Source organism: Balaenoptera ricei, chromosome 5 (assembly GCF_028023285.1).
Source record: "Balaenoptera ricei isolate mBalRic1 chromosome 5, mBalRic1.hap2, whole genome shotgun sequence".
NCBI lineage: Eukaryota > Metazoa > Chordata > Mammalia > Artiodactyla > Balaenopteridae > Balaenoptera > Balaenoptera ricei.
In genome coordinates this window covers 50,390,690-50,412,859 of record NC_082643.1, presented here as the reverse complement: position 1 = coordinate 50,412,859, position 22,170 = coordinate 50,390,690, and the positions used below count along the sequence as shown (strand labels likewise).

Here is a 22,170-nt window from a genome sequence, read left to right as displayed (position 1 = left end):
CCTCCCCAGTGCCTAGCATGGCCATAACAAACAATATTTGTTGAATGAGGGCCTACTGTGTGCTATGCACAGTACTAGGAGCAAGGTGGACATGACCCTAATCCTCAGTCCTAAGGAGAAATCCTACTTCCTCAAAGTAATAAAAGCTGGAATTTGCAATCAAACAAATATTAACGATATTATCGAAGATAATGAAAACAACTAACAGGGCTCCTTTTCATGATTACAATCATAGCTTTCTCTATCAACTATTATAACAACTCTGTGAAGTAGCCGGGCAAATATTAACATCCCCAGTTCACAGTTGAGATAATAATAATACTCAGTAGTTATTGAGGGATTCTTACTTGCCAGCACAGCATTCAATGCTTTACATTCATTATCTCATTGAATTCTCCAATAACCCTATAGGCAGATACTACTATTTCCCCCATTTTCAGACTAGGAAATCAATGAAACTAAAACAAATTTAAGCAACTGTGCGGGGGTTGGGGGGAGTGCATAATTATTAAGTGGCAGAATCATGATTTCTCTCAAGTGGTGGGGCTCCAGGGTTTTCCACTGTGCCTAGAAAAGGCAGCTGAACACACAGAGCAGGTGAAGATGCTGGAGCTAGTGCCAGTCGGGGCACCTTTATTACCATCCAGATATTTAACAGGTGCCCAAAGGTGAAGCTAATTTATTCCCAGAGAGTTTAAAGAGAAGACTCATCTTTAAATGACCACAAAAAGTATCCCACCATAACAGACACAATTTAACTACTGCAATAATTTTGAGGGAAGAGAAGGTTTTTGCTGCTATTCCCTCTAGAAGCGACGCTCACTATTTAAATCAGGAACATTCAGAAGCAGCAAGAGAACTTAGCAAACCCCCAATACATCCTCACGCAATCCATATTTACGTGGGCAACTGCCTATCACGGCCAACTGGATGGCAATTTTACTGCTGAAGTTGAGTCCAGGCAAAAGAATCAAGCAACGCAAGAGCTGAGAGGGACTCTGGAAACCAGCTGGTGACTAGCTAGATACCAGTGCGCAGCCCCCGATTTACGGAGGCGGTGAGACTCGCGGAGTTCCAAGACCTCCAGAAAAGCATTCCGTGCTAAAAGGCCTTCCCACCATTAGAAATCACTCTATGCCTTTCGCTCCCTTTCCACTCCTTCTCTTGCTCTCTCTCCAGCTGCTTTCTTCCTTTTCTTCAACACATTTTTTTGAAACGGTGGTGAACAAAATAAACACGAACACGCCTTCCCAACAGATTAAAACATAATTAAACCAAGAACCTGATCCTTCGCGCTTCCCCTGCCACGGTCCACGCCCCCGGGCGTTGGAGAAGGCTCTGGTGAGGCGAGGGTTGTGGGACGCAGGGACGCCACGGGGACGCGTGTTCCCCCCTAGCAGCAGCGGGGCGCCCCGAGCGAGTCTGGGCAGCGCACAGCTCCGCGGGTCTCCTAGCGACCCGAGAGGCGGGGGAAACACACCACCGGAAGCCGGGTGGGCAGCCGGGGAACCACGGCTGACCGCAAGCGGCTGTTCGCACCGGCGGCGCGCGCCGGCGTGTCGCTGGGCATGGACTGCAGGCCCTGGTAAGCGCGCGCACGCGCGAGGGCGCATCCTGCGGCTGGAGCGTGGGGGGAGTTTGCACGCCCTGCTTGCTGCGGCTGGGGGCGGGGGATGGCCGGGGGCCGCGGAGGACCCAACTCCCTTTCCTCCTCATGGTCCCCCGCAAAAATAGACCGTAACCAGCGCGCGACGTTCCTCAATGCCAAGGACACCTTTTTTTGTTGTTGTTGTTATCCTCACAGTCCCCCAGAGGATGTGGATGAATATACCCATTCCAGATGGGAAACTGATGGCCATAGAGTCCTCTGCGCAGACTGGTTTAGCCTGCGACCCGCCCTTCTCCGGGTTAGACAGCACCTGGAGCTTTGGCCACCCGGCTAGTAACTGTGGCCAAGCTGAGTCCGTGTTTGGAGAGTACCTCGGGTACTGGGGTGGTCTGCTGCCGTTTTGAATGTGTTGATCTCGGAGAGACAGCGGTCAGCTGTCCTGAAGAGAGGTCTTAGTTCCCTGCCCAGGAATTGAATCTGGGTAGCCTGGATGAAAACCAGGAATCCTAGCCACCAGGAGCTAGAGGCTAGAAGCAAAGTTCCCCTGGCTCTTACCCCCATTGAAAGCAAGAATGTTTCAAGGAGGCAAAAACTGTAAAAACAGGTACAGCGTTTATTATTAGAGAAACAGCACAATGTATGGGAGAGCACACACTGAAACAGTTTATTTAAGTCAGGAGCTAGGCAGAAATACACACCCAGAGAGAAAGGGTATGGGCGTCCTCTTAATGAGGAGGAGGCAGTAAGTCAGAAACTAGGCGGAAGTACACAACCGGAGAGGAGTGCTGGCCTGAATGAGAAGAGCAGTGAAGAGGTGATTTAAATCCCTTCTATAGGACAGTCCTTCCAGGTCTTTGTTTACATCTGGCCAATTATCTTGCTTCTTTGTTCACACCTGACTGGTCCTAGGACGCTCCCCAACATGCGTGTGCAACTTTTTGCTAAGATGGGTCCCACTGCAGAGGCCTGGGCAGGCCTGTGGGTGCATGTCCACACTTACTATGGGGTGGCGCCCCCTCCCTTTTTGACCGCCAAGGAGCCTTCCTGCGCATGTGCAGAAAGGGAAGTTTTCCTGACCTCAGGAGTGGTCATCTTATCTCTTTACTTCAGCTGAGCTCAGCTTCTGCCACTGGCTTTGTCCTTGGAGTGTCTGGGGGAGAACAAAGCTTCAATTTTACTCGACGTGACAGACACCAGCTGTCCAGCCCAGGGGCCCATCTGTCTCCTACCTCAGTGTCACTGCCGCAGGACAGGAAGCTGAGGCTTTCTGCCTTTGCTGATTCCTCGAGCTGCTTATGAGAATGGAATTCGGCTCTCTTGTAGGCAGCATAATGTGGTGGTTAAGATTACAAAGTCTAGAATCAGAAAGGCTGGAGTTGCAGGCCAGTTTTCCTCTTGTTTGACTGGTGACCTTAGGCAACTTAGTTGCTGTTTCTGGACTCAGTTTTCTTACCTGTAAAATGGGGACAATAAAAGGAATCAGCTTTATAGGATTGTTGTGAGGATTTACTGACATAGCACCTGTGAAGCAGTTACTGCCACATACATGCACTGTATACATGTTAGCAATTATGAACTCTTTGAGAATCTCTCCCCAACCCCATTTTCAAACTGTTTGCTTTGAAATAATTATAGACTCACAAGAAGTTGCAGATACAGTGCAGAGGCCCCATATACCCTTCCTCCAGATGCTTCCAGTAGTACCATCGTGCATAATGATAGTACATTACCAAAGCAGGAAATCAGCACTGGTGCAGTATATGAATTAGACGGTAGACTTTACTTGAATTTCACCAGTTTTCACTTGTACTTGTGTGTGTGTGTGTGTGTGTGTGTGTGTGTGTGTGTGGTTCAGTAAAATGTTGTCATATGTATACATCAAGATACAAAACTGTTTCCTCACCACAAGGGAACCACTTCATGCTATCCCTTTATTATCATTCATTTCCCCACCACAACCCTTGGCAACCACTAATTTGACCTCCATTTCTATAATTTTGTTCTTTTGAGGATGTTAGATAAATAGAATAATACCTTTATTAAAGGTATAAAACTTTTGAGATTGGCTCTTTTTCATTCAGCGAAAGCCCTTGAGATGCATTCAAGAGATTGTGTGCATCAACAGTTAGTTCATTTTTACTGCTGAGTTGTACTTCGTGGCATGGATGTACCATGGCTTATCCATTCATGTGCTGAAAGTCATTCAGGTCATTTCTAGTTTTTAGCTATTACATATAAAGCTGCTATGAACTTTTGTGTACAGGTCTTTGTGTGAACATAAGTTTTCATTTCTTTAGGATAAATGCCTGACACTTTTGCAGTTCTTAAAAGTGGGAATATCCAAGTATCATATAGTGACTGTGAAAATAGTAAATGTTTAGAAAAAATGTTTTATTTTCTGGGTCAAGCAAAATTTTTCATGAACTTAACAGAATGCAGAGAGGTAAGCTTATCAGCTATGAGAGGTGAAGTGGGGTCATGGGAAGCCCTCCAGCCAGATTGGTTGCCTTATTCACCTCTTTGGAACTCAGTTTCCTCATTGAAAAGTGAGGAAGGTGGACTAGATTTCTTTCAAAGTTTCTGCCAGCTCTAACAATCTATGAGGTTTGAGCTAGCTGCCACACTTTCCCCAGTTTGAGTTGTATGACTGTCCTTAAGTAAAAATATTGGTTATCAGATTTGATTTTATGAAGTGCTTGGGTGTTTGAATTTGTTGTAAATGTGTGGAAAATACACTTTGGTAAAGATATTTAACACTGTGGAGGGTAACTTGCTAACAGGTCATACTGAGTGGGTCATCAAATCTCAAGATTAGATGGAATTTCGACATTCCCACCACTTAGCTATTTAAGAGTGACTTATTAATTGCAAAGGGCAACTTTTTGTAAACTCATGTTTTTATATCCTTTCATTTAGATCTTCACAGTAGAGATGGGTTAAGCCCTTACAACACACACATGCACGCACAGCAAGCAAGAAGTTTCTAGGACTCATAAGAAAAGAATAGAGATCAAGCTGGAATCTCTTAAAAATGTTTTGTGCCCATAAGGATGAGTTCAACAAGGAGTAGATTTGCTGTAACGAGTAATTATAGATGAGAAGGGCCTGAAGGTGGAAGAGGCTTCAAGGAAAGACACCAATAATATAGAAATATCTGACTAGGGCAGTGTGATATATTAGGATAATGAGAGACCTGCCATTAAGCTGCTCAGGTTCCAAGTCCTGACTTTGGCAATGGCTGGATATATTAGATTATCCAGGTCCCATTTTCCTTCCTATTTGTCCATCTGTCTCTTCCATCTTAGCTTCATGCCCTAACTACTCAGTGCAAACAGGGGTCTGATGGGTAAAGAAACAGAATGAAGCAGTCTGCGTATAAGGCAGTAGGGAGTGGTAGAGACTGTGAATAAGAGAGCATAGGACTTGTCTAAAGATGGCAGCCCTTATACCAATAATGGCTCCATGGATAGGTGGACCCAGTGTTCCCAGAGCTCCTGATTTTTGTTCCAGATTATTTGTGTGAACTTTTTTATATGTCAGAAGCTCTGCAATAGTGGTTAAACACCTTTCTCCAGAGGCACACTACCTGTATTAAAATTTCAGCTCTCCCCCTTATTAGCTGTGGGAACTTTGACAAGTGTTTGTTTTTCAACTTCTTTGTGCCTCAATTTCCTTATCTGTAAATGGGAATAATATTAGTACCTATTTCATAGGATTGTTATGAGATTAAAATAAGTTAATTCATGTAAAGCACTTAGAACAACACGTGTCATATAGAAAGTTATCAATACATGTGAACTATTATGATTCTTATTAAAACACAAATGGGATCAAATGACAGGTTTGTGGGCCTGATACAGTCCATGAACAACCAGTTTGCAACCCTTGACCCCCTGAGTTTAGAGGAGAAATCAAGGTCCACAAAGGTTAAATGAAGGGCGAAGGCCATGCAGCTAGTTAGGGGCGAGTTGTCGCTGTGTCCAAGTTCTTCCCACTGCACTGTGTCCCTTTAAGGGATAAGAAAGAGTCCCAGGAGGGGTCACAACTTGTGAGCATTCTTCACAAAGAGACTGGATAGCTGGACGGTGGTGACAGCACCACCAAATGTAATAATGGATGACATTTGCACATAGTGACACGGATGGGCCTTCATGGTATCCTGCTTGGTAAGCAAGTGACAGAATAGTACCATTTATGTACATGAAGGATACCCAGGTCTCATGAGGATGTCTGCAAACAACGGGTTCATTCCAAATCTGTTAGAGTGGTTTTGCATGTGCAGGGGAGGGCAATGATGGTGGGGTATGGGAATAACGTAGAATAAAGAAAACAGGAGCGGGGCCTTGCACAGACCAGCGTTAATGTGCCATGAACCAGGACTACGATTAACTCAGACTTCTCCACGTGACCCTCCCTTCCCCCACCTCTCCTCCTAAAACAGGTGGAGACCAGACTGCTCACAGCCTCCTTCTCCCACCCTTGTGGTCCTTGTGGTCCATAACACCGGCATGTTGTGTTGCAGGTCCAGAGAAGATCTGCCGTCCAAGTGCTTCGCAAAGCACAGGCGCAGGTCGCCATGTCCCACGTCACTGAACAGCCGGCAGTGGAGATTTGTGAGAACGCGACTGGATGACTTCCGGAAAGGCCGCCCGCCGCGCGGAGGTGGGATCACTCAGGGCCCCGAGGAGGGCTTTCTCCCCCAGATTTATCACAGAGCTCCCCGACCTGCCCCGAGGAGGAGACAGAAGAACATGCTGCCTCGGGAAGCAGCCCCGTGTTCCACGCTGTCGCCGGCCCGGCAGGCACGGAACGACTTCCGGGCGGACGTTGAGGCCCAGCCGACCCCGCACCCCTCGGCTCTCTACGCGGACCTGGAGGAAGACATGCCTGCGGAGGTGACCACCTGGAGAATATCGCTCCTTAGAGGCCTGGGGAGTTCCCGCCAGGGCGTGAGGGTGATGAATGTCTCCCCAGGGGGAGCGTTCTCCTGGGGTTTGGAGCCGCCTTCTAAGAAACGCAAATGGCAGCAACGTACCCGCTGCTCCGTGCGCTTCCTACGAGGCCATCCGACTTATAAAGGCCCAGCAAACCAGAAGTGTTTGGCTTCTTTACCCCTGAAGCTCTACCAGTCTACTCTGCTTGTGACTTTTTAGGGGGAGAATATAGTGGAGGAATTGCTCAGTCCTGCTTCTGTCACGTTAGCCTGGTCTGGGGAGGTGTCCGTGAGAATTATTAACTGGTGGCTAGAAAGGCACCTGAGCACCTGAAATGGCATGGGAAAATTCACCAGGTTGCCAAGACTAGGGCTGGGCAGCAGCTGCAATATGTCACCACTGTCCCAGGCGTCTTTTAACTTGCAGGTCTAATGTCCTTAGCATATGTCTCTTGTCCTTATAGCTCAAAATGGCTTCCACACCTCCAGGCATCGAGTCTGTCTTTCAGACAAGAAGGGGAAGGGGCAAAGTTTAAAAGTTGCATGCCAGCTGACTCTTTTAATCAGGCAAATAGTAGCTTTCCCAGTAAACATCTCATTCATCTGACCACTCTTAGCTGCTAGGGGGTCTGGAAAATTGAATTTCTTGGGTGGGTTTTGCAGCACTGAACAAAATCCAGGACAGAATTCTATTAGATTTAAGGAAAGGGGGCAGGATGGATATTGGACAGGGAACTAACAGTGCCTGCTACCCCCCCTACCCCCCTACCCCCCTACCCCCTGCAGTCTGTTCCCTGTGTCAGCAAGGATGACAGTTGTTGAGAAGATGAACTCCTCTGCTCAAAGCTTCTCATTCGGAGTGAAGGCCTTGCCATGGTCTGTAAGGCCCCGTGTGTTCTGTGCTCCATCCCATTCCTGCCTTGCTCCCTCTCCAACCTCACCGCCTACTCCTCTGCCCTCCTCACTCGGCTGCAGCCACTCTGGCCTCCTGGCTGCTCAGCAAATGTGAACAAGCATGTCCAATTTAGGTCTCTGTTCCTTTGTCTGCCAGGCTCACTCCTTCACTTGCTTCAGCTCTTTCCTCAATTATCTCCTCACTGGAGAGGCCTACATAAAATAGCACTCCCCTCCCCCTCATCCTCTGTCCCTTACCATGATCTATTTCCATCCTAGCAGTTGTCAGCACTGGGCTCCTCACTGGAATAAAAGCTCTACAAGGGCAGGGCTTTTCAAGGGCAGGGATTTTATCTGTGTCTTTCACTGTGTACCACCAATACCTGGCATATGGTAGACACTCAATAAATATTTATGGATAATGAATGAATGAATGAGTAAGTGATTAGTGTCAGGGAAGTCTGTAGAAAGGACAACTGGAATTTCTAATCAATGATTTGCCCCCTGGGCTTTCCTTCACTGCCTCCTGCAGGCCAGAGCTTCTGAGTCCATGACAAAGAGATTGTTTGCACATGTCCTTAGAGGGCACATGGGACTGTGGCTCTTATTCCCATGTCTGACCTCCTCAAACAGATGTGTTGGCTTCCTTCTGAAGCAGGATCTCTTCTTTTGGTGCTATGATGGCCACCAACAGCTCTAGATGTAAAGTTTACCCAGAAAAACAACACCTCTTTTTGCACGGTTCCAGCAAAATTCCATGACCAAATTTCCCTGGGTCTCACTTGGGTCTTGTACCCATTCCTAAGCCAGTCACTGTGGGCCTGATTAGCCTGGTCAGCCTGCAGGGTGAGGAGTGGTCAGGCCAATTCAGGTCACAAGGACTGAGAGTGGAGGGAGACATGATTCTCCAAAGAAAAGTCTAGATACTGTTACTCATAGGAGGAAGAATGGATGGTGGGCAGTCAAATAAACAGAAATCCTCTAGAGACACTTTTTTCTGTGGGGCAGTGGGGTCCAGGTGGGCCCAGAGGCACTGTTCCATCTAGAGCAGATGGAACTTCAGTAAAAAGGCCACATAGCTAATGTCTAGGTGATGGACGTTTACCTGCAGCACCCAGCGCTGTATTTGCACTGGAATTGATGAACAGAATTGACCAACTGGAAAGGAAAAGGAAATGGACGACTAGGTCTATTCTGTTTTAGAATCAAGGGGCACCTTTTCAGCTCATCTTTCTTTCCTCCAAAGTTGTTTTCTGTTTGTAACTCTTATTAAAGGTGCTGGAAGTGCTGGATCCTGACAGGAAGCTGGAGGACACATGGGGTTATTGTCAGGGCATCCGGAAAAGAATGAAGGAACCCACAAAACTTTTAAGAAAACGTTCTACCCAAGTCTACCTGGGGCAGTAAGTATCGTTCTTAACCTCTCGCTCATTCCTGTCCCGTGATGAAACGTTCTAGTACAGATCTTCCTTGACTTACGGTGGGGTTATGTCTCCATAAGCCATGGTACATGGAAAATACCGTAAGTCAAAGATGCATTTAATACACTTAACCTACCAAACATCATAGCGTAGCCTAGCCTACCTTAAACGTGCTCAGAACACTTCCATTAGTCTACAGTTGGGCAAAATCATCTAACACAAAGCTTATTGTATAATGAAGTGTCGAATATCTCATGTCATTTATTGAATACAGCACTGAAGGTGAGAAACAGGATGGTTGTGTGGGTACAGGATGGTTGTAAGTGTATCGGCTGTTTGCCTTTGTGATCACGTGGCTGATGGGGAGCTGTGGTTCGCAGCCCAGCATCACGAGACAGTATCGTCACTGCATATCACCAGCCCAGGAAAAGCTCCAAATTCAAAATTCAAAGTGCATTTTCTAGTGAATGAACGTTGCTTGCTTTTACTCCATCACGAAGTAGAAAAATCGTAAGTCGAACCATCATAAGTCAGTGACTATCTGTAGTTACCTTCTCAAAGCTTCTCATCTTTAGAATATTTTAGGAATAATTAAGAATCTTTAGAATAATTAAGAGAAGTAAAAGTAACTAAGTTCCTGAGGAGGAGGGAAGGGAACCTCGGGTCCCGCTCTGAATAGTGTTTACTTCATAAATGGATGTGAATTAGCCAGCTATGGAGCGAGTACGGGTGTATCTGCGTGACTCTAGGACAGCTGTCGGAGAAGAAGAAAACTGCAGAAAACCTGATTGACTTTGATTAGCCCACAGTGGCTTTCTGCATTATCCATGGCAGAAGCCCTTTCATTCAACAGGACTGAGACCAGTAGTTGGTTGAATAACCAACCAAACAAACCAACCAACCAAGAGGCTAACATAGGGAGTTGTAGAAGATGATACTTTAGTACTTGACACATTTTACTTTACCCTGAAACATAACTGTACATTCACTTGCTAGTTTTTTAATATAAAGCCTTTTTTGGAGTATGGGTCTGCTGCTTGGAGTTTCCCAGTCATCTTTTTTGCATAAACTACACCAGGAATGCCACCTTCATTGAACCTTTCCAAAGCACTAAGCTTAATTTTCAAAGAAACTGCTCTTTCATATCACACTTTTGTTTTCCCCATTCACATATTATTTAATTTAAAATGTAAATGCCATGATAAGTATACTTGACACAAACAGATTTGGGATATGCACTTGACTGTTGAAATTAATGAGATCACTGGCGGACACTGAAGCGTATGGGTGAACTAGAGGGCAGCCCAGCCACAGAACCCAGGCCACTTACATAGGACCCAGGACCACACCCAGGGTGTTTAGAAGGGGCCACGGAGAGCTTTGCTAGTCTCACGAGTTAGCTACATGGAAGTGGAGTGAGAGAGAATCCACTGATTAATTATACATGTTGGTTAGGGTGGGACACGAGGTGACAGGAGCCCCACTGTCCTGGCCCCTTAGTGTACCCCTGGTCAGTTTGGGGAGAGCAACTGGGCAAACTCCTCTCAGCTCTGCCCTTCTACTGGAAAGCAAGACGGCCCATGGAAGCATGAGTTCTCCTCTCTTTCTTCCTTCTTGAAGGGATCCCCACCCTGGTCCATGCCGCTGCTGCCCGGATGGGACAGTCTGCCCATTTCTGGATTTCAGTTAGCAAGTCCTCTTGGACCTGAACCCAAGTGCTCCAACACGGCTGCTGCCAGTGATAAAGGGGACATTTTGGCTTTTGTCTTTGCTCTTTGTATTATTTTTCAGTGCTTAGAATGTGGGTGGGGAAGCGGGAGGAGTGTTGTAAGTAGGGGGTCCCCTTGGAGACTCCAACAGTGTGGGTCAGTGTGGCCCTGTGAGCATCTTTGAATTCTTGACCCTCAGGGACCACTAGCTCATTCTATTTATGCAAAAAGATCAACAGTACTTATCAAGCACCTACTATGGGTCATGGTCAGTGCTAGGTTCTGAGGACGCAGTGGTAAACAAGTTAGGACCCCATCCTCGTGGTGACTGCAGACTGGTGTGGAAGAAAGCATTAAATATCAAGGGCATCGAGTTTTTGTTCACAAAGCCACATGTTTATGAAATATTACTTTTCTTTTATTTCTATTTATATCTGACACCCAGCCCTCATCCCACTGAATAGCAAACATTCAGTCATGGTCATTTTTTGTCGTATAAGAAAGTGGGATAGGCCTCTAGCAATTGCAGAGGCAATTAGATTGGTATTTCATTTCCTTCTGGTTTTGGGGACTCTTTCTTTTCTCAACCCTTGCTGTTTCTGTCACGCTCTGTGTATCCACCCCGCTCTCCCCATCCCATCTCAACACCTACATAATTGTTTCAGTGAGCTTGGGTTTCTACACAATATAAGATCTGTCTTTCACTTAGGCAGTTTTCTTGGTCAACCCTGCAAAAATCTCCAGGGCAAGAAATTTCAAGCTAATGGGTTATCTACTTAAGAGGGGAGAAGGTAAAGTATAGAGGAAATGAACAAAATTAATGTGTTAATAAATTGTCATATCACAAAATGAATGTATAATTATATAATGGCGAGGGTTTTTTTGGTCAGTGTATTCTCAGTTTCCTATGGCTGCTACACAAAGTAACACAAACTTGGTGGCTGAAAACAATAGAAATTTATTATCTTGCAGTTCTGAAGGCCTGAAGTCAGAAATCAGTATTACTGTGCTGAAATCAAAGTATCTGCAGGTACATGTTCTTCCAGAGGCTCTAGGGAATAATCTATTCCTTGCCTCTTTCAGCTTCTGTAGGCTTCCAGCCTTCCTTGGCTTGTGGCCATATCACTCCATTCCTCAAAGGGCAGCATCTTCAAATCTCTCCCTGCCCTGTCTTCACATCACCTTCTCCTCTGTGTGTGTCAAATCTTCCTCTGCCTCTCTCCTATAAGGCACTGTGATGGCGTTTAGGGCCCACCTAGATAATCCGGGATAATCTCCCCATCGCAAACTCCTTATTTTAATCATATCTGTAAAGACTCTTTTCCACATAAGTAACCTTTAGACGTTGCAAAGATTAGCACCTGATCTCTTTGGGAGCCATTAGCAGCCTCCCACATGAGGTAATATCTCCCATCTTTAAAACAACTTTCTTTAACTATATAGTCTCTTCTTTCCTTTAGAGCAGAACTCCTTGAAAGAGGTGTCCATACTCACTTCCTCTTTCATTCTTTCTTGAACGCACAGCAATCAGAACTCCACTGGATCTCCCTTGGGTCAAGGTCACCATTGGCCTCTATGTTACCTAATCAGTTCTCAGTGATCACCACTTGATGTAACAGTAGCAGCTGACACAATTGATATCATCTTTCTTGAAACACTTTTTCATTTTGTCTCTGGTACATCCTCTTTCTTGGTTCTCCTCCTGCGTCATGGCCCTCTCCCCAGTCTTCTTTTGCTGGTCCTTCCTCACCTTCTTTTTAACCTCGAAGTGCGTCAGTCTCTGACGTCTTCTTTTCTGCATGTTTACGCAATCTAAGTCACCTCATTCAGTCCGTCTATGTATGGACGTTTAACATTTGCCTTTGAGTGTATAATTGGCATCTCAGACTCGACAAGTCCTAACTGAATTCTTGATTTCTTCCCCAAACCTACACCCGCTTCTGTCTTCTCCAGATCAGTAAATAGTAACGCCATTCTTCCAGCGGCTTTTGAAACAGTGGTTGCAATCTGCCGAAAAATCCTAACGCCTTTACCTTTGAAATATACCTAGAATCTCACCTGTTCTACCACTGTCAGTCTATTCCAAGATACCATCATTTCTTGCCTGGATTATTGGAATAGTTTACTAACTGGTCTCATGTTCCACCCAGCCCCCACCCTCTGCCCCAGTCTGTTTGTTGCGCAATAGCTTAAGTGATTCTGTAAAAAACTTGTCATACAGTATCAGTCCTGTGCTCAAAATTCTCCAGTTGCTTACTTATTCAGAGTAAACTCCATAGTCCTTACAGCTGCCTCTCAAGTTCCTTATGATCAGGTTCCCATTATCTCTTCAGGCCTCATCCTCTACTATTATATCCTTTAAGTACTCCTCTCCAGTCGCAGTGACCTCTTTGTGTGCCTCATACATGCTTAGCACCAACCTCAGGGCCTTTGCACATGCTTTTCTTTTCTGCCTGGTGTCTGCATTGTTTGATATCTACATGGTTTAATCCCTTTCTTCTTTTGGGTCTCTGCTCAAAGATCACTTTGAGAGAACTTTTCTGTATAAATAAGAGCCCCCTGTCATCACTCTCCAACCCTCCTGCCCTGTTTTATTTTTCTTTATACCACTTATAATCACCTGGTACATATTTGTTTAGCTCTTTCCTATCTGTCTCTCCCTACTCAATTGTAAGCTCTGTGAGGACAGGGTCTTAACTTTATTTACAGCTGAATCCAAATGCCTAGAATGGTGCCTGGCACATAGTTGGTGCCTAATAAATACTTGTTGAATGGATGGATGCATGAATTAATATATAGGTGCTATGAATAAAAGGTACAGGGTGCTATGAATAAAATGTGGGTTCTGGGGACAGACTGTGTGAATACTTCCCTGAGGAAGTGGCATGTATGTTGAGACATAATGGGGATGAGGGAATGGAGTTGGCATTGCAGTCAGTTAGAATAACATGTACAAAGGCCCTGTGGCTGGATGGGAGCATGATAAATTCATGGAACTGAGAGGGGACCACTATGGTTGGAGCTCAGAGAGTGAGGGAGGGTGTAGTTACAGAAGAATCTGGAGAGATAGGCAAGGAACAGGCCATGAAGAGCCCTGAAAACTGAGTTTAGACTTAGATCTTTACTGCAGGAGTAACAAGAAGCTATTGAACTCAAAAATCTTGTACCTGAATGTCCATAGCAGCATTATTCATTATAGCCAAAGAGTGGCAACAACTCAAATATCCATCAACCAACTGATGATGGATAAACAAAATATGGTCTCTCCATACAATGGAATATTATTCAGCCATAAAAAAGGAAGAAACTACTGATACATGCTACAGCATGTATGAAACTTGAAAACATTATGCTAAGTGAAAGAAGTCAGACATAAAAGATCATATATTATATGGTTCCATTCAGATAAAATGCCCAGAATTGGCAAATCCAGAGAGACACAAAGTAGATTAGTGGTTTTTAAGAGCAGAGAGAATGGTGGGGGTGCGGAGATGAACAGTGACTGTTAATGGTTATGGGGCCTCTTTTTTTGGGGTGACGAAGATGTTCCAGAATTAGTGGTGATGGTTGCACAACTTTGTAAATATATGAAAGCAACTGAATTGTATACTTTGAAATGGTAAATATTAGGGTGTGTGAGTTATATCTCAGTATTTAAAAAGAAGCTATTGAAGAGGCTTAATCCAGGATGAAGGGTAGCTGCATTTGATAAGACAAGATTTACATTTTGGGAATGGATTAGGGATTAGCAGTTAGGGCCTTAAGAGAAAATGCAGAGACCCCAGCAAGGAGCCTTTTGCAACAGTCCAGAGAAGGAGACAGAGTTAAAATCTACCAGATTTACTAATAGGCTGGATTTTAGGGCTGAGGGAGAGAGAAGGCAAGGATATCTCCTACTTGTCAAGATAGTCTTGACAGATTCCAAGCACTGTAATTTGGGTTTTTACCTGAAATAGGTCTTAAAAAATGGTACTCAGAATTTAAAAAAAATTAACTTACAGTGATAAAATTCTATATCAGCTTTAATTGTTCTAAATAAATATGATATACTTGTCTTTATGATATTGATAATGAGAATATGATCTTTGAAAAATATTAACATATAATTTGTACGAGCTTGCAAGAGCCTGTCAAACATACCTGCATTATGAGCTCCTCCCCAAGATACTATTTGAAATCCACCTGGATTCATGGCGCTTTATATTGTGATTCTTTGATGATCTCATTAACTTTAGTCCCAAGAAGACTGCTGTGTCACATCCAGGCCAATGGCTTTATGAAGAAAAGAAGCCAAGTGAAACAGATCTGCTCTGCAATGATGGTCCACTTATTCACGAAAACGTACGCAAAGGAGTTAGCGACTTCTGCAGCTGGGCTACTAAGTTTGTAAGTTACTGGTAATACTTACAAGTCGAGCTCAGAGTTGCTTTTGTTAAAAAACAGTGTTTGGATATAATCTAAGTCAAATAGGCAAAGTCGTAAAGGAATGTTTTGACTCTCCCACTGTTTAAAATAGAATGTTTTTTGTAGGTGAAATTTCTGGAAAGTTTGCAAGCTTACAGCCAATGTTTGAATGTTTATTGTTTATATGTACATTGCTGTTGTTTCATATATATTTTTTTAAATTTTTTATTATTATTTTTTTAATTAGCTTTTTATTTTGGAATTGTTTTAGATTTACAGAAAAGTTTCAAAAACAGTAAGAAGTGTCCCATATAGCTCATACTCAGTTCCTCCTATTAATAACATCTCTCATGTTAATAATTAGTTTGGTACACTTTAAAAAATTAATGTGCCATTATCAATACATTTTTTAAAATTTTATTTATTTTTTTATACAGTAAGTTCTTATTAGTCATCCATTTTATACACATCAGTGTACACATGTCAATCCCAATCGCCCAATTCATCACACCACCACCCCCACCCCCCTGCCACTTTCCCCCCTTGGTGTCCATACGTTTGTTCTCTACATCTGTGTCTAAATTTCTGCCCTGCAAACCAGTTCATCTGTACCATTTTTCTAGGTTCCACATATATGCGTTAATATATGATATTTGTTTTTCTGACTTCCTTCACTCTGTATGACAGTCTCTAGATCCATCCATGTCTCTACAAATGACCCAATTTCGTTCCTTTTTATGGCTGAGTAATATTCCATTGTATATATGTACCACTTCTTCTTTATCCATTCGTCTGTCGATGGGCATTTAGGTTGCTTCCATGACCTGGCCATTGTAAATAGTGGTGCAATGAACATTGGAGTGCATGTGTCTTTTTCAATTATGGTTTTCTCTGGGTGTATGCCCAGTAGTGGGATTGCTGGGTCATATGGTAATTCTATTTTTAGTTTTTTAAGGAACCTCCATACTGTTCTCCATAGTGGCTGTATCAATTTACATTCCCACCAACAGTGCAAGAGGGTTCCCTTTTCTCCACACCCTCTCCAGCATTTGTTGTTTGTAGATTTTCTGATGATGCCCATTCTAACTGGTGTGAGGTGATACCTAATTGTAGTTTTGATTTGCATTTCTATAATAATTAGTGATGTTGAGCAGCTTTTCATGTGCTTCTTAGCCATCTCTATGTCTTCTTTGGAGAAATGTCTACTTAGGTCTTCTGCCCATTTTTGGATTGGGTTGTTTGTTTTTTTAATATTGAGCTTCATGAGCTGTTTATATATTTTGGAGATTAATCCTTTGTCCGTTGATTCGTTTGCAAATATTTTCCCCCATTTTGAGGGTTGTCTTTTCGTCTTGTTTATGGTTTCCTTTGCTGTGCAAAAACTTTTAAGTTTCATTAGGTCCCATTTGTTTATTTTTGTTTTTATTTCCATTACTCTAGGAGGTGGATCAAAAAAGATCTTGCTGTGATTTATGTCAAAGAGTGTTCTTTCTATGTTTTCCTCTAAGAGTTTGATAGTGTCCGGTCTTACATTTAGGTCTCTAATCCATTTTGAGTTTATTTTTGTGTATGGTGTTAGGGAGTGTTCTAATTTCATTCTTTTACATGTAGCTGTCCAGTTTTCCCAGCACCACTTACTGAAGAGACTGTCTTTTCTCCATTGTATATCCTTGCCTCCTTTGTCATAGATTAGTTGACCATAGGTGCATGGGTTTATCTCTGGGCTTTCTATCTTGTTCCATTGATCTGTGTTTCTGTTTTTGTGCCAGTACCATATTGTCTTGATTACTGTAGCTTTGTAGTATCATCTGAAGTCAGGGAGTCTGATTCCTCCAGCTCCGTATTTTTCCCTCGAGACTGCTTTGGCTATTCGGGGTCTTTTGTGTCTCCATACAAATTTTAAGATTTTTTGTACTAGTTCCATAAAAAATGCCATTGGTAATTTGATAGGGATTGCATTGAATCTGTAGATTGCTTTGGGTAGTACAGTCATTTTCACAATATTGATTCTTCCAATCCAAGAACATGGTGTATCTCTCCATCTGTTGGTATCATCTTTAATTTCTTTCATCAGTGTCTTATAGTTTTCTGCATACAGGTCTTTTGTCTCCCTAGGTAGGTTTATTCCTAGGTATTTTATTCTTTTTGTGGCAATGGTAAATGGGAGAGTTTCCTTAATTTCTCTTTCAGATTTTTCATCATTATTGTATAGGAATGCAAGAGATTTCTGTGCATTAATTTTGTATCCTGCAACTTTACCAAATTCATTGATTAGCTCTAGTAGTTTTCTGGTGGCATCTTTAGGATATGTATAGTATCATGTCATCTGCAAACAGTGACAGTTTTACCTCTTCTTTTCCAATTTGTATTCCTTTTATTTCTTTTTCTTCTCTGATTGCTGTGGCTAGGACTTCCAAAACTATGTTGAATAATAGTGGTGAGAGTGGACATCCTTGTCTTGTTCCTGATTCTAGAGGAAATGCTTTCAGTTTTTCACCATTGATAATGATGTTTGCTGTGGGTTTGTCGTATATGGCCTTTATTATGTTGAGGTAATACCTCAACATAATTGAGGTAATACCTCTGCCCACTTTCTGGAGAGTTTTTATCATAAATGGGTGTTGAATTTTGTCAAAAGCTTTTTCTGCATCTATTGAGATGATCATATGGTTTTTATTCTTCAGTTTGATAATATGGTGTATCACATTGATTGATTTGCGCATATTGAAGAATCCTTGCATCCTTGGGGTAAATCCCGCTTGATCATGGTGTATGATCCTTTTAATGTGTTGTTGGATTCTGTTTGCTAGTATTTTGTTGAGGATTTTTGCATCTATATTCATGAGTGATATTGGTCTATAATTATCTTTTTTTGTAGTATCTTTGTCTGGTTTTGGTATTAGGGAGATGGTGGCCTCATAGAATGAGTTTGGGAGTGTTCCTTCCTCTGCAATTTTTTGGAAGAGTTTGAGAAGGATGGGTTTTAGCTCTTCTCTAAATGTTTGATAGAATTCACCTGTGAAGCCATCTGGTCCTGGACTTTTGTTTGTTGGAAGATTTTTAATCACAGTTTCAGTTTCATTCATTGTGATTGGTCTGTTCATATTTCTGTTTCTTCCTGGTTCAGTCTTGGAAGGTTATACCTTTCTAAGAATTTGTCCATTTCTTCCAGGTTGTCCATTTTATTGGCATAGAGTTGCTTGTAGTAGTCTCTTAGGATGCTTTGTATTTCTGCGGTGTCCATTGTAACTTCTCCTTTTTCATTTCTAATTTTATTGATTTGAGTCCTCTCCCTCTTTTTCTTGATGAGTCTGGCTAATGGTTTATCAATTTTGTTTATCTTCTCAAAGAACCAGCTTTTAGTTTTATTGATCTTTGCTATTGTTTCTTTGTTTCTATTTCATTTATTTCTGCTCTGATCTTTATGATTTGTTCCCTTCTACTAACTTTGGGTTTTGTTTGTTCTTCTTTCTCTAGTTCCTTTAGGTGTAAGGTTAGATTGTTTATTTGAGATTTTTCTTGTTTCTTGAGGTAAGCTTGTATAGCTATAAACCTCCCTCTTAGAACTGCCTTTGCTGCATCCCATAGGTTTTGGATCGTAATGTTTTCATTGTCATTTGTCTCTAGGTACTTTTTGATTTTCTCTTTGATTTCTTCAGTGATTTCTTGGTTATTTAGTAATGTACTGTTTAGCCTCCATGTGTTTGTGTTTTTTACGTTTTTTTCCCTGTAATTCATTTCTAATCTCATAGCGTTGTGGTCAGAAAAGATGCTTGATATGATTTCAGTTTTCTTAAATTTACCGAGGCTTGATTTGTGACCCAAGATGTGATCTATCCCGGAGAGTGTTCCATGCGTACTTGAGAAGAAAGTGTAATCTGCTGTTTTTGGATGGAATGTCCTATAAATATCAATTAAATCTATCTGGTCTATTGTGTCATTTAAACCTTGTGTTTCCTTATTAATTTTCTGTTTGGATGATCTGTCCATTGGTGTAAGTGAGGTGTTAAAGTCCCCCACAATTATTGTGTTATGTCAATTTCCTCTTTTATAGCTGTTAGCAGTTGCCTTATGTATTGAGGTGCTCCTATGTTGGGTGCATATATATTTATAATTGTTATATCTTCTTCTTGGATTGATTCATTGATCATTATGTAGTGTCCTTCCTTGTCTCTTGTAACATTCTTTATTTTAAAGTCTATTTTATCTGATATGAGTATTGCCACTCCAACTTTCTTCTGATTTCCATTTGCATGGAATATCTTTTACCATCCCTTCACTTTCAGTCTCTATGTCCCTAGGTCTGAAGTGGGTCTCTTGTAGGCCACATATATATGGGTCTTGTTTTTGTATCCATTCAGCGAGCCTGTGTCTTTTGGTTGGAGCATTTAATCCATTCACGTTTAAGGTAATTATCGATATGTATGTTCTTATTACTATTTTCTTAATTGTTTTGGGTTTGTTTTTGTAGGTCCTTTTCTTTTCTTGTGCTTCTCACTTATAGAAGGTCCTTTAGCATTTGTTGTACAGCTGGTTTGGTGGTGCTGAATTCTCTTAGCTTTTGCTTGTCTGTAAAACTTTTGATTTCTCCATTGAATCTGAATGAGATCCTTGCTGGGTAGAGTAATCTTGGTTGTAGGTTCTTCCCTTTCATCACTTTAAATATGTCATGCCACTCCCTTCTGGCTTGCAGAGTTTCTGTCGTTTTTCCCTTGCTGCTTTCAATAGTTTTTCTTTGTCTTTAATTTTTGCCAATTTGATTATTATGTGTCTCGGCGTGTTTCTCCTTGGGGTTATCCTGTATGGGACTCTCTGTGCTTCCTGGACTTGGGTGGCAATTTCCTTTCCCATGTTAGGGAAGTTTTCTACTATAATCTCTTCAAATATTTTCTTGGGTCCTTTCTCTCTCTCTTCTCCTTCTGGGACCCCTATCATGCAAATGTTTTTGGATTTAATGTTGTCCCAGAGGTGTTTTAGGCTGTCTTCATTTCTTTTCATTCTTTTTTCTTTATTCTGTTTTTTACCTCATTGATTCTGCTTGCTCTACTTTAAGCCCCTGACTTGATTAAATGACCCCTGTCTATAAATTTCACTCCAACATCAGCTTCAGTTGCTAATGACCTCATTCTCTATATTCCCCTACTTATATATTCCAAAGTAGGATTGTGTTGAGCCTGTAGAGCAGGAAAAAATAATTTTCCTTTTATTCTTCTAAGTTCTCTCTGGGATCTCTATAACTAAAGACAGATTAACAAGAGAAAAACAAACAGAAGTTTATTAAGAAGTATACCTCATGTATACATGGGAGATACCCAGGGAAAAATGACTAACTCTCCTAGGTGGCTTAGAATTAAGGCTCAGATACCAACTTCCACCAAAGACAAAGAGAGAAAGGTGTGGGGAGTCAGTAATGAGGAGGTGACCAGGAAGAAATAGGAGAACAAGAGTATGGTTTATTATGCAGATTTAAGTGGTTGCCTTTTCCTTTGCTAAGAGTGTCTTATGATTTAAAGTCTTCCTTCTCTTCCTGGAATGGAGAGGGAGACAGCCTTACAAGTGGAGATTTTTTTTAATAAATATAAATTTCACTTAAAGGGTGACTTCTCCTCCGTTTCTAGATCGTCTCCTGCACTGTCTGCTGTTTCTCAAAATCATCAGCTCAAAATAAGCCTTAAGCCAGAGGCATATTTTGGGGTGCTATATTCTACTATCCTTCAAATCTAAGTTATCTTTCAGCCATATCATAGATCCACGGTCAGCCTACAGATTAGGGGCTCTTAATGTGCCCATCTGTACTCCTGCCAGCTATGGCTGGGGGAGGGGAGGCAGGTTTGTTCTGTGCACAAAACATGGCTGACTAAAAGGAGCCCATGGCTTCAGTAGGAGCCCCGAACAGGGCAGCTTCCCGTATAAGGGGCTGTGGGGAGAACACCCACTAACATTTCTAGACATGTCTGGAAAATACCTCTAAAGATGTTCCTACTATAAAGTGTTGGAGATGTTTGCTTTTGATCAAACAGACTGAATTTTCCTCAGCACCACTATCTCCCTCAGGAATCACTGCTTCTTGTAGGTCCTAAGTTGTCTCTTAATGCACTGACAAAGCTCTCCAGACCCCAAATACTTCTTGTCTCCTATAAACGGTGACTGAGCACTTTCTACCTCTCCTTTAAACTACCTCTCTCTTCTCCGGCCATGGTCGAATACCTCCTGTAGATTAAAGAAGGAAGAAGGAGCATTTCACCATTTGTCCTTGACTCATGCCCTGTGCTATTCTTCCAGGGGGGCCTGAACATTGATGAGGAGTTCATCCTGAAACAGTTTAACATTGACTATCAGAGCAAACCAAGCTATAATGTGCTCCATACAATGAGACCCAACCAGGTTCCTCTGGAGCTAAAGAAAAGGATTGGGCTAAATAAACTGCAGGAGCCACAGTTTTTCCAGAAACTACACTATGAGCAGAGACTTCAGAAACCACAGGTAACTGCAAAAAGGGAGAAGACTGAGAATCAAAGGAAATTAAATTGTATTAAAATATTAAATGTTCTTGACTTCTGGTACTTCAGAAGGCACTGACCTTTTTCAATAAAATTCTTGAAATTTTTTTGATGTTTAATATTTGTAAAAAATACAATAAATAAACAAACATTTGTTAAATGAATGAATATTTAATACATCTTAAAAAGTCAGTTATACAAACAAGGCAGGCCATTCAGCATTATTGTTAATATCTGAACAGTCATTATTTCTCTCTTTATGTGTTTTATATGTTGAGACAACCTCTTTGTGTGTTTTATATGTTGAAATCTATCTCTTTATGTGTTTTACATGTTGCAATTCTAATAGTCAGTAGAAATGTACATGAATGTTATTACTGCAAGAGTAAAATGCTGCAGTTAACAATTGTGAACACTGTGTATGTCCAAAGAATTCTTGAATTTTTATGGCGGTCTTTTCGACCACAGACCATCATTCTTGACCACATGCTTGCCTGATAATTAACAAATCGCTCAGTTCCCCAGCACCAATTTCCTGTGAAGACAGAACAAGGAAGCAGAGAGGAGAAAAAACAAACTATGTTCTAAAGGGAAGTACTATGGGCCCCTAAGTACTTTTCTACACAATGTGTTAGTGCAAATATATATACACAAGTCAAATTGTGCCAGTCCAACAACAGATTTACGTGCCTAATTGGGG

General features: G+C 42.1%; 1 protein-coding gene across 1 annotated transcript in view; it reads left to right on the top strand.

Moving 5' to 3' along the window:
- The first annotated feature begins 1,485 nt into the window (after positions 1–1,485).
- FAM47E (family with sequence similarity 47 member E) overlaps positions 1,486–22,170 on the top strand; it is a 28,859-nt gene continuing 8,174 nt past the window's right edge. Inside the window, exons 1-5 of the mRNA XM_059922818.1 lie at positions 1,486–1,585; positions 6,132–6,504; positions 8,712–8,839; positions 14,802–14,952; positions 21,253–21,453. Of these exons, the coding sequence (XP_059778801.1) occupies positions 1,569–1,585; positions 6,132–6,504; positions 8,712–8,839; positions 14,802–14,952; positions 21,253–21,453 (870 nt within the window). The 5' untranslated portion in view covers positions 1,486–1,568. The remainder of the gene's footprint in view (positions 1,586–6,131; positions 6,505–8,711; positions 8,840–14,801; positions 14,953–21,252; positions 21,454–22,170) is intronic.